Source organism: Pelodiscus sinensis, chromosome 7, assembly GCF_052426305.1.
Source record: "Pelodiscus sinensis isolate ZL-2025 chromosome 7, ASM5242630v1, whole genome shotgun sequence".
NCBI classification, from domain to species: Eukaryota; Metazoa; Chordata; order Testudines; family Trionychidae; genus Pelodiscus; species Pelodiscus sinensis.
The window spans coordinates 33,292,519-33,305,909 of NC_143058.1; the positions used below are offsets into that span (position 1 = coordinate 33,292,519).

The 13,391-nt window shown below is 43.8% G+C and overlaps 1 protein-coding gene across 1 annotated transcript in view; it reads left to right on the top strand.

Annotated features, from left to right (window-relative positions):
- GALNT5 (polypeptide N-acetylgalactosaminyltransferase 5) overlaps nt 1-4,898 on the top strand; it is a 39,169-nt gene extending 34,271 nt beyond the window's left edge. The window contains exon 10 of the mRNA XM_006125659.5: nt 1,531-4,898. Coding sequence (XP_006125721.2) covers nt 1,531-1,671 — 141 coding nt within the window. The 3' untranslated portion in view covers nt 1,672-4,898. The remainder of the gene's footprint in view (nt 1-1,530) is intronic.
- The last annotated feature ends 8,493 nt before the right edge of the window (nt 4,899-13,391 follow it).

Consider the following 13,391-nt stretch of genomic DNA (forward strand, 5'->3'; position numbering starts at 1 on the left):
CACACATCACTCTAGTCCAACTCCTACAAAGGCAATGGCTATTGTTCATTTCATTTTGAATTGTTTAGGGATGATAGAGTGCAATGTCAGAATTAAGAGATATAGGGTCAAGGGTGACATGCTCCAAAAGTGTGGACCATCCTACAGGTGATTACATTTGGAGCCTGATAGAATGGAAGAATTTTGTGGGGTTCTGGAAAACGCTGTCTCTGAAAAAAAAATCATTCTAAAAAAGGACACAATTTGGAGAGGATACCTAACAGAATCTAATACCTGACTTTCTAATGTGCTTGTCACCATGCTGTCTACAACAGGTGGGATCCAGTCTGCAAGTTTAGCCACTATCTTGACCTGCACGGCCACAGATACCAGCAATCACATGTCCTGTTGGCTGCAGTATCCCAGTTCTTGCCGCTTCCCACCACTCCCATTGGCTGGGAATGATGATCTGCAGCCAACAGGCACTGTGAGGGCTGTGCAGGTAAATACAGGGGCTAACCCTGGGGAACCATCACCATGTTATTCCCTACCCTTGGACTAATTGAATACAGTGCATTATAATCCAGTTAGGATCACATTCACTGGCTTTCTATATAGTACTAGAACTAGATGCTGTTTTTTTGAAAGATCATTTGAAAGTTGATTACAGACTGGTTTGAATTATTACATAACAAGGGTTACAAATTAGTCATTCCAACAACTGAATATTGCAAACCAGAAAACAAGGGAGAGGAGGGAAATGGGTTAATGCTGGTCACACAGGAATAGTGAAGTCTTTACCCCTCATCTAGTGTCATAATTTTTGTCAACTCGCTCAGTGAATTTGTCATTTACATACAAAGCCCCCTTACTTGTTCAAATAAAATGGTCTATTGGCAGTTTCACTAATATTTCACCAAGATACATGATTCAAATTATGCTATCAAACGTTACACAGAGCAAAGCAATAATATATCACTGAGGACACTTGTAGTATTGCCATACTGGAAGTCTGTATGAGCAGGTTTAAAAAATGCACAGATAAGTGCAAAAGGATCAGAATAAGATCCCTAATCATTCAAATGCCATATTGCATCCCTTGGACTTAATTAACAAATTAACTAATGCACTTTTCATTGTGGTAAGTATGCTTTTACTTCACTAGTTGAGAAATACTACAGTATGAAAACCAATGTCTCCTGCCATACATTATCCTACATTGCAAATGCCATCTGGAGTCATTTCCTTTGCATGCTAATTACCATTCAGACAGCAAGCGAACTAATCCATTAATTTCCAAAGAATTAAAATCCAACAAAACACAGAAGGTAAAATATAGTTCTAGTGCAACAACAGGTGTAAACTTTGGATGCCACCCAAATTGCCTTTAAGCCTAGGAATGAATCATTCCATAATGAAGAAGTGCAAAGGAATAAAAAATCTCCACGAGGGAAAACTGAGAATAATTTTGAAGCTTTATTTTCCAGTTACAAGTGATAACAATTGTTGTATGTGTCCTGTAACCTATTGTCATGTGCTGTTTCTCTTTAGATGGATCACTTGGTTTTAGAACACCTTCAGCCGCCAACATGTCTGGAAGTGGATCAGTCTCACAAAACCCTGAGGGTTAATGCCTGTGATGCCTCAAATCCTTATCAGAAATGGCAGTTTGGAAATTATTATGCTGACTGAAGAGAACATGATCAAAACAGAAACAGATAATTCTAATCTTGTGAATTCAAGAATGACATCTGTGAGACTTGTGACAGCAATTACAAAATTGGAGGTTCATTTTCTAATGGTAATTGAAATCCATCATTTTAAATTACCATATTGAGAGATCAAAATATCAAACAACAGCACATCTGTTTGATAAAGTGTAAAACTCTCAGATATGTTTTCCAATCACTGTGGAGCACTTAGGGAAGGTTGAATGAAAGTTTTTTCAGTACATGGAAATACTTTCTAAAGTTTCTTAGTCCCACCTTAAGAAGACCTTTACTAACAGGCTTCAGGCAAATTAATGCATGCTACCAGAAATAATTCCAGGGTTACACCCTATGAGTACATGTAGCATCTTGTGCTGCTGTTTGGAAGATTCACATTTGGTCATTTATTCCTCCATAAGCCAAGAAAATGAGACTATCCCAGATCTGGTACCTAAAACTCCTTCCAGTATCATAGGAACTTGCTCCCACCAAATTGGATATACGGATTCTGACAGGTATGTGCCTGGAGCCACATTTGATGCTTCATTTCCCATGACAAAAGCCCGTCTTTAATCACAACAAATAAATCTTTAGGAACTTGTCAAGTGGCAACAGGCAAGGCCCTGTAAATGGTATATTTGCACACAGGGACCTTGAATTTGCTACCTTGGTTTGATCTCCTGGTTTCTGAATGGGCCAGGAGTGATTAGGCTGCAAAGGAATGTTCAGTGGGTAAGTGGGATGAGCCTCATCTAGCTCTATAGCTAACCCTCTGGGCCAACCCAAGAACAGGATGAATGCAGTAGACTCAAAAGAGATTCTCCATTCAGTTCTTTTCAGCCAGAAAGAAGTGCCTCAGCCCAGCATAGAGCCATAAAAAGAGAAAATAAACCAAAGGATGTGGAAACAATGAAGTGATGGGATGAAGATCCTCAGAAGGGGCCTGTTTTACCTGAAAAAAAACTGGCATGCAGGGACTTGCTTCTCACTATGAGTGAATGCAAGATGACAGCCACATACTGCTGGCCATGAATTCATGGCTCCCACCTTACAGGTTCCTGGGTAGACCACCTTTTATGTAATAGTACTGTACATGCATTCAATGCAAAGCAAACAAGAAAAACTTAAATTATGTTAAACTTTGAAAAAGGGGGATAAAAGCTGAAAGTCTACATTAATTGTCAGTTCCTTTCTCGTACCACTATGGGGGGGGGGGAGGGGAGAGGAAATGGAGTCTTCATTTTTCATAGAATAGAAAATGCTCTGTAATAAAAGCCATCAATGTATTTGTACCAAATTATCTCATTCTGTTCTCCCAGATGAATGAGAATGTAGACAGTTGTTAAAAGGATGTAATAGCAGATTAGGCTTTGATGAATATTCCTGTCTGTTGAGTGCAAACATCCATATTTTTAAAATCCATTTAATTGACTGAGCTGTAGCCAGCCTGTGATGCAGACACATGGACAGGGCAAGTCCCGTGCTTTGCTGAAGGAGCTGTGCATTGTCGGTGACAGCTCTGTGCCAGGTAAAAGTCCAGGAAGAGGATGTTTCAGGGTGGGTAGAATGCAGCATGTGCACTAGATGACTACAGAGGTGTAATGTCTCCTAAATGACTTTGCCCATTTGAAGGTCCAGCATTGCAGATGGCATAATAGCTGGTGCTATCTCCTTCTGATCCCCTAAGTACTAACTAGTTCCTACCTTGCTGCTAGTAGGGAGAAGGGATGGAAGTGGCTCCCTACATCTGCTTGTGCCCTAGCGCAGTCATACAGTGGTGGGCAGGAGCTAGTCTTGGCACTGTATGGATTAATGGCACATTGATGGACAAAGAAGTTGTATTAAGAATTGGCTAAACCACGCACAAACCTTTAGATATTGCAGGATTGGTGTGCTAAAAAAGCACCCTGAGCAAGGCTCTGGAGCCCCTCTCATAGCACTCCCATCCCATCCAACGCCTCCCTACTGGACCTATCTGCCTGGCCTATGCTATCCTACCCAGAGTCCTTCAACTCCCCTCTTACCTTGTAGTGATGACTCATTGCCTTCTTCAGATAACCACTGGCTATGCTGACCAGTTCAGTAGGAATGACAGGGTCTTGAGCAGATACCTCGCTAATACTAGTAGCAGTGATAGCCCCAGTACTCCTCTTATGCCCTGGGTAGGAGGGTAATGCAGGAGCCAGTTCTGCTAGCTTTATTGCAACAGAGTTCCTTCCACCAGGGGAATTCTTTCCTGAGTGTTTGCAGCCAGAATCTAGTCCATACCATTAAAAAGCCCACTAAAGTAAAAAAGCATCATGCTTGAAAAAAAGACTGCAGAATTTAGTGCTCCCTGTTCTTGATAAAAAGCTTATTCATGTACCTTACAAAGAAGATAAGATTTTGGAGTGCAGGGAAAATGAGAACTCACCTTTATTCTTACAGCTATACTCTCAATTGACAAAACTTAACAACTGAATGTCCCTATGAATTAATCCTCATGCACATTTTTCATACTGTGAAACTTTAAAAAAGATCTTTTATGTCCATAGTATGTGAAGGGAGAAATTATACTGAAACAACTGTCATCAGTTAGTGAAACAACATTTAGTTACAATTGATAGGGTCAAATTCAGCTGTGACACGATATCTGCATCCAAGGTATCATAATCTTTTGCACATGAGACTTTCTTTGACCTTTTTATTATACCTTTTCATGTTTTTGTTATAGTAAACTGGAGACTCATAAGTGTGAATGGTCCATAAAAGAAATGTAGTTCTTATGTTCCTTGGCCATTGCCTTGTACATCAAAAAATTGGCTTAGTCAAATATGAGCATGTTGACTTATTTCTCTACATACATAGGACTGGACTTTCAACTCAGTTTGTATATTGTTGTTGTTGTTCATGACAGCCAAACTTTCGCCATTTCTAACATTTACAGACGGTTACAAAATAACTGATCTTTGCTCTTTACATTTTCAAAAAGATCTCTGTATAATTTTACCTTTCACATCAAGTATTTGACAGACTGATCCTGCCAAAATATTGATTTGCTTAACAGACTTGCACAGTTGGCTTGTATCCTAACTGTCTTCCTGATTTTTCTCCTCTATCGTAATATGACTAGCCTGCAGTCGCTATCAGAACAATTACACAGATGTTGTTTGGGCAGTCATGTTTTATCAGGAGCATGAATTTCATTAAATCTTGCTTGCTGACATTCAATCATTTGTCATTTAACAGGCACCAAATGGGCATGTGTCATGGTCACATCACATTTCTAGTCTTGTCATTTGTGCTGTTATTTCTGATTTGTGTAAATGTTCACTTCAGTGTTGGTATCTCTTATTCAACATCTCTAGCATGTCCCTAGGGATTACTGGTAATAATACTGTTGCTGTTACACAACATAAAAAAAACCACTCAGATTATACCAATCAGCCTTGTCTGAGAGCATTTTTCTGGCATACACAGTAAATATTCAAAGAGGAAGCCTGCATATGTTTTTCTAGGTTTCAGGGAACAACTCACAGTTGCATTTGTCCAAGAGGACCTCCTAGAGTCCAGTGAAGAATACCTGCTCACCCATTGACATACCCATGCAAGAAACCAGATTACTATTACCAAATCCAGGATCCTTATTTCACATATGTAAATGAAAATCACTTCAAATTAGAAAAATGAGAGGTCATTTACTAGAATGGGCCTTACTCCCTTCAGCAATTCTTCTACAACTGTGCATATGTTACCAGCTCTTCTGTAGCCTTGAGTGGCTTTGACTTGCTTGGCTAGGATACAGAAAGATGATGATCATGGTCAGCTTTTCAAAAACAAAGAACAATTTTAACACTTTGCAGGGATGTCATTTACAGCCTATGTTCCAAACACTGCCCTCTCATAAATGGTGTCTTTGAATCATAGAAGTGAGAAATGCATAGGACTTCTTAACTCACATACCATCCCCCATGCCAATGTGGGATTATCATCTGTTATAGTATATTATATGAGAGAGCACACATGCGAGCACACATATTCTGTTCCATTCTATAGTCGGAAAGGCTTGTGCAATTAAGGGTACAAAATAGCATCTCTCCATTCCTATGAGAATGATTTTAAAAGGTATAACAGTGAAATGCATAGCAATCTTTTCCAGAGATTTTTTGGCCAAAGATAGCAAAAAATAGAATAATTCTAATATAACAGCAATATTTACCTCTAAAGATATCACCTAACTTTTCTAAAGAATCATTAAAGATGCTACACTTGGAACCTGGGAACAGAGCTTTGGGGACCAAGAATTGGGCCCTCGGGAGGGTAGGTGTTGGTTGTTGGCAAACTTGGAGAATCCTTTATCCTGTGGTTGTTAGTCCAGAAAGCAGGGGCAACTTACTTCAGCAACGGGCCACTCCAGTAGTCAGGGAACCCCAGATCACATTACTGCTCATCATGCCTCCTTTACCCCCACCCCCCCACCCCACCAAGAGTCCTAGACAGGAACCCCCAGCAATGTTCCCTTTAATCTTTTCCACACGTGCAAATTTTTTTCCGTCCATGTGCAGAATAAATGGTTTTATGTGTACAATGGTATGTGAACCATCACTAGAAACAAAATACTTAGCTGTTTGGCACTTTGCTAATCAGCTGGGCAGCATCTGAATCACTCCTCAGCTGCCCCACAAGCGCTCAGCTTATAGGAAACGTGGATCCTCACTTAAGGTATGTCTACACTGCAATCTGAGATATGATTGCAGCACATTTAGGCATACCCAAACTGGCTTTAATCGTGCCAATTCACTAAATATGGAACTGAAGCCGTGGCAACACAAGTGGCAATGGCACGGAAGAGGGATCCATGCAGGACTGGACTTGAGCTGGTAGGCTGTAGTGACACCATGTTGACAGTACTATTTTTAACAAGGTTGTTTGAGCAAAGCTGGTTTGGGGGGGGGGGGTGCCTGTATGTGCTGCAATTGCATTTCCCAATCGCAGTGCAGTGATACCCTTAAATCAATTTTAGGACTGCTTTGGGCATGTGAGCTGTACAAATCAGCCATCCACCACCGGCCAGAATCTGACTCTTGTTCATTGTCCACATGCAACTCAACTGTTCAATTTGTATTACAAATGGTGCTGGGTACTGTTTATTTTTTAGGTGATGAATTGTCGATGTAGGTATCATTCCACATATAACAGAACTTCCTGAACTGTACCCTTTTATTTTGGTTTCAGTTTGTACCAATTCAAAACATTATGAGACTATTTCTGACTAAAAGCATTCTTTGTACACAATGACACTATGCAATGTAAATATCTCAAATGTAAAAAATTGTAAGAGTGCTAGCTTCATTCATTTCTATGTTGATGAGAAAGGTGTACATGTTTTTAAAATGTGAACAAAGGTCTTTATAAAATGTGATTTATAGTGGATTTTAAAAGTCCATATATGCTGCAAGGAAACAGGCCTTCACCATGTCAATTTATCCAAGTGGTCAGGATCCAAAAGGCTGAAGCTGAAAACCTTGTTTGAATTGTACAAAAAAAAAAAAGGAGTTAGAAAATATGGAAATAAAAGACTACATTAATATTCTGCCTGGAATGTCTCTATGGTTCCTGGTCACTAGCTTTCCTGAATACCATGGAATGTTTCTTTTCCTGGGTTATTGTTGAGTAACACTCTAGATTATTAAAATGTAAAGAACTTTAAAATCACCAGTTCACTTTGTTCCAATTATGCTGCTTATTTACATATTGCATTTCACTTATCTTAGCTAATGAAAATAGACCTTCCTCTACTGAATCTGGTTGTTGTTCATATTGGTTGTAGCAGACACTGTGGGAGGATGCTGAAATCCAAATTAAAAATTTGTAATTGAAATAGTTAAAAAAGAAATATCCATCAACATCAGCTTTTCTAAAACACTCAGGACTCCTCAGGTGTGTACCAACATCACATGACAGATCATATTATCCAATGTGGAAAGCAGCCAAATCCTTGAAATGTGTGTGACATGTGCCAGTTAGTCATCTATCATGAGGTCTGATCCAGAACCATTTAACTGAATGGGAGTTTTGTCATTGACCTCAATGGAAATAGAATCAAGTCCATAGACCCTTTCACCCTAAAAAGAATTTTCATCCCTTTGTTCTATTCCTGAGATGGGGGATTTCACATAGAATCATAGGACTGGAAGGGACCTCGAGAGGTCATCGAGTCCAGTCCCCCGCCCTCAAGGCAGGACCAAGCTCCGTCTACACCATCCCTGACAGATGTCTATCTAACCTGTTCTTAAATATCTCCCGAGAGGGAGATTCCACCACCTCCCTTAGCAATTTATTCCAATATTTGACCACCCTGACAGTTAGGAATTTTTTCCTAATGTCCAATCTAAACCTCCCTTGCTGCACTTTAAGCCCATTACTCCTTGTCCTGTCCTCAGAAACCAAGAGGAACAAATTTTCTCCTTCCTCCGTGTGACACCCTTTTAGATATTTGAAAACCACTATCATGTCCCCCCTTAATCTTCTTTTTTCCAAACTAAACAAGCCCAGTTCATGACACCTGGCTTCATAGGTCATGTTCTCTAGACCTTTAATCATTCTTGTCGCTCTTCTCTGTACCCTTTCCAATTTCTCCACATCTTTCTTGAAATGTGGCGCCCAGAACTGGACACAGTACTCCAGCTGAGGCCTAACTAGTGCAGAGTAGAGCGGCAGAATGACTTCACGAGTTTTGCTTACAACATACCTGTTGATACAACCGAGAATCATATTTGCTTTTTTTGCAACAACAACATCACGCTGTTGACTCATATTCAACTTGTGGTCCACTATGACCCCTAGATCCCTTTCCGCCATGCTCCTTCCTAGACAGTCGCTTCCCATCTTGTATGTATGGAACTGATTGTTCCTTCCTAAGTGGAGTACTTTGCATTTCTCTTTATTAAACTTCATCCTGTTTACCTCTGACCATTTCTCTAACTTGGTAAGGTCATTTTGAATTATGTCCCTATCCTCCAAAGAAGTTGCAACCCCACCCAGTTTGGTATCATCTGCAAACTTAATAAGCATACTCTCTATCCCAATATCTACATCATTGATGAAGATATTGAACAGTACGGGTCCCAAAACAGACCCTTGAGGAACTCCACTTGTTATCCCTTTCCAGCAGGATTTAGAACCGTTAACAACAACTCTCTGACTACGGTTATCCAGCCAATTATGCACTCACCTTATCGTGGCCCTAAGTTATATTTGCCTAGTTTATCAATAAGAATATCATGCGAGACCGTATCAAATGCCTTACTAAAGTCTAGGTATATGACATCCACCGCTTCTCCCTTATCCACAAGGCTCATTATCCTATCAAAGAAAGCTATCAAATTAGTTTGGCATGACTTGTTCTTCACAAACCCATGCTGGCTATTCCCTATCACTTTATTACCTTCCAAGTGTTTGCATATGATTTCCTTAATTACCTGCTCCATTATCTTCCCTGGGACAAACGTTAAACTGACCGGTCTTTAGTTTCCCGGGCTGTTCTTATTCCCCTTTTTATAGATAGGCACAATATTTGCCCTTTTCCAGTCTTCTGGTATCTCCCCTGTCTTCCATGATTTTTCAAAGATCATAGCTAAAGGCTCAGATACCTCCTCTATCAGCTCCTTGAGTATCCTGGGATGCATTTCATCAGGACCTGGTGACTTGCTGACATATGATCATTTGCTGAAGACTGCATCTAGCTAGGCTTGTTTCTCTCAAGACTTAGCTTTTATTACTAGTATGTCAAATAGGTTAACTCCATCCCATTCTGCCCCACTCCACTCTGGGTATGTCTACACTACAGCGTTATTTGAAATATCTAATTTCGAAATAGTTATTTCAAAATATGTTATATCGAAATAACGCGTCTAGACACAAAATGCATTTTGAAATGGCGCGTCCTCACTGATTGGATGCTGAATCACATTTAAGGCCTGCCGGAACCAGTTCTGGCAGGGCATTAGGTCAGGAGTTACTTTCTGTGGCTGCTGCCTGAGGCTATCTAAGGCCTGTGCTTAAAGGGGCCCTTCCTCCCTCCCCGGACAGCTTCTCAGGTTTCCCTGCTTGCTTGCCTACCTCGCTGATGGACAGCAAAGCATTTTTTCCTCTGTGCGCTCTGGTTACCCTCACTCAGGACACCACAGCACTATGCAGCATGGATCTGGAGCCACTCCTGGGCACTCTGGTGCTTCTCTTGGACTTGTTGCTGCGAGCCTGGCAGCACTTTCTTCAGGCTGCCTCACAGGATCTACAGCAACCCAATCCCCAGTCTGACCACCGGGGCCACTTTGTGGACATCAATGTGGGCTGGTCCGACAGAGCACACGACGTGCAGGTCTACTGCAACTCCTCCGTGTGCCAGAGGCTTCACACCAGGACCTTCTACCCCGACCACCACAACAGGGTCGGGGATGTGGACATGCCTGTGTGCCTGGTGGGGGATGCGGCCTATCCCCTACAACCTTATCTCATGAAGCCCTACACAGGACACCTCAACCCTTCCCAACAGGCATTTAATGCCAGGCCTAGCAGGGCCTGCATCATAGTGGAGGGTGCCTTCAGCCGGCTGAAGGCCCGTTTTAGATGCCTCCTCACCCGCCTGGACCTCTCAAAACAGAATATTCCGCATGTGGTGGCAGCGTGCTGTGTTCTGCACAATTTCTGTGAACGGAAGGGGAAGGCTTTTCTGACAGGCTGGATGGCAGAGGCCAACCACTTGGACGGCCTGTACACGCAGCCCCGCATGGCTGTCCATATCCGGGAGGCCCTGTGGGAGAGCTCCCATCCGGAGTAGCAGTAACAGTCTCCCTGGTGTGCCCCACTGGGTGCTTTTGCCTCATTCCTCCCTCACGTCCTTCCACTTACCTCTCCCTAACCCCCCTTCCTGATGTAAAATAAAAGACATGTGTTTATAAAAACAAAGTCTCTTTATTGAACAAAATGGGGGGGAATGAAACTCAGGTGAGACTAGGGAAAGAAGGCGGGAGAGGGAAGGAAAGAGGGTGAGAGTGGGAGGTGGAAACCTGGGAGGAGGGAGCTGGAAGGGGGAGGCATGCGGAGGAAGGGGGAGGAGAAGCTCAGGGCTCAGGGTTGGGGATCTCGCCAGCCCAACTATCTCCCAGCATCACGGGTGGGGTGCCTCGGCATCTCCGGGAGGGTTGGAGGGTGTGGAGGCAGTAGTGGGAAGTGGAGAAGGAGTGAGAGGAGGAACGGTAGCTGGGGAGACAGCAGGGGTAGGAGCGGCAGGAGGCAGCAATCTCTACACCAGGGTCTCACAGATGGCACGGCCCTGGGCAAGCAGCTCCTACCAGCTCTCTCACCGGAGCTGCAGGTCTTCTTGCACCCAGTGCTCCAAGGTGCAGTGAAAGACTTGCAGTGCCCCCATGTGCTGCCGCTGATAGTCCTCTTGTGCACAGGTCAGCCTGCAGAATGCTCGGGTGTAGGAGGATGTCCTGGGTAGTGTGGTGGGCCCTGCACTCGCAGCTGGTGCAGCTGTGGAGAAACAAGCGAAGTGGTCAGTTATCCATGGGGACACAGTGGGTGAATCCCAGCCTGCCTCTACAAGCCAGAACGACAGTTCTCCTCACCATCAAAGCTGATGTGCTTGCACACAGGCCATGTTCGGGATGTCCTGCTACCCCGGGAGTGGGAGTTGCCCTGAGACTGCACCCATGCCCCTGTGCTGCATCAGTGTGGGTTTGAGGGGTGGGGAGATGTCCCCTGCCTCTGTGTAGAGGGGGCTTGTGAAAGGATGGCATCCTGCTGTGTCCCATTCTGGGTTCAGGAGCATGTCATGTCTCTTCACACGCATGTGGCTAACAGGCCATGGCCACTGTGTGGCAGCCAGCTGGGGCCACGTGCCCAGGGGTGACATGGCACATGCTCGCATGTGCACAGGTTGCTGCATGATCCGTGGTCAGCAAGGTCCATGCGCGCAGTCCCTGTTCTCCCTCCCCTCCCGCCCCCGCATAAGGGGTCTCACATGTTGTTGCCTCATCAGCCTTGGTTGACACCAGCAACAGGTCCACTGGGACGGCTCGGGGGTACTGGCTGCACGGCACGCTCCATCAGGGCTCCTGAGGTTCCTGATCCTCCTCCTCCTCCTCCTCCTCCATGCCTTGGTCAGGGCCCTCTGCCCCAGGGTCGATGACCACCTGGGGGACACGGACCATCCCGCCCCCCAGGATGCGGTCCAGGGTGTCCAAATAGGGGCAGCTCTCTAGGTCTGCTCCTGGTTGGGAGCTGCCCCGTGTGGCCCTGGCATAGACCTGTCACAGCTCCTTCATTTTCATCCGAACCTGCTCCTGGGTTTGGATGTGGCCTTTGGTGGCCAGGCTGGCAGCCATCTGGATGTAAACAACTGCATTCCTCCATCTAGTGCGGAGATCATGTATGTTGACGGCATCCCCCCAACCCTCAATCAGGTCCATGATCTCTGCACTGGACCAGGAAGGCGTCCTCCTTCTCCGGCCCCTGGCAGGCTCCTGGGAGCTGGCAGACAGGTCCTGGGGAGCGGTGGAGGGCTGGCTGCCCTTGGCTTGCTGGCTCAGCTGCAGCCTGGCTCAGGGGCGGTAGCAGAGTGGCTCTGGGCTGGCAAGCCTGGCGCTAGCCACAAAAGACTGTGGCCAGACTCTACCCCTTTAAGGGCTCCGGGAGAGGGAGAGAAGAGAGGAGTTTTCCTGTTTGTGCCCAGAGTGGCCCCTAAGGCACCCTGGGAAGGGCTGGAGGCCCCCTATTTCAAAATAGCCCCTATTTCCTGTGTACGCAGAGCCTATTTCAAAATAGTTATTTTGAAATAAGCGCTATTCCTCGTAGTTTGGGGTTTACCAATTTTGAAATAAGCCCTCTGAAATAGCGGTTGGCTTGTGTAGATGATAGGAAAGTTATTTTGAAATAACGCCTGTTATTTCTAAATAACTTTGCTTTGTAGACTTACCCCCAGAAACATGTGTGTATACACGCATGCACTCACGTACAAACACACACACACACTTGCAAAGAACTGCCTACTTCTTTAAGCATTTTTTTTTCTTAGCATCTCTACAGTTTTTGCTGTACAAAATATTTTGGCCATATTGGCCTTTGACAGAAAGTGAATTAAATGTCATACCTTTTATTCATTCTAAGACAAGTGTCAAGAAAATTCAATGGCATGGTAGGGAACTCTTAAGTTCTAGAGGCCAGATTTCAAAAGCATTTAGGCTTCTAAAATTGTAGGTCATTGCCTTGATTTTCAAAAGCATCTCACCAGGAAAATTATTGACCCCATTGACTTCAGTGGGACCCACTTACCTAGCATCATCAGGTGTTTTTGAAAAATCCTACTATGTGCCTAGCTGCATCATTAGCCTACTAGATATCTTTGAAAATCTTGCCCTTAACTGGCTGGTTTTAGTCAAATCTCCAGTAATTAGAGTACTGATTATCAAAATCACATGACAGCCAGAGTTTCCCACCCTCCACACCCAGCCTCATCTGAAGAAGATCCCACCTTTCACTTTTAGGCTATTCATTCTAATGCAGACCCAAAATGGCAATCATTGAAATTCATGACTATTTTGAATGATTAGTGACCACATGAAATAATTGGTGATCTTTCTCCAGCCTTTGCTCAAGAGGTACCTATGTCATAAAAACCACCAACATAATTGCCTCTAATTGTCACCTTTATAATTGTTT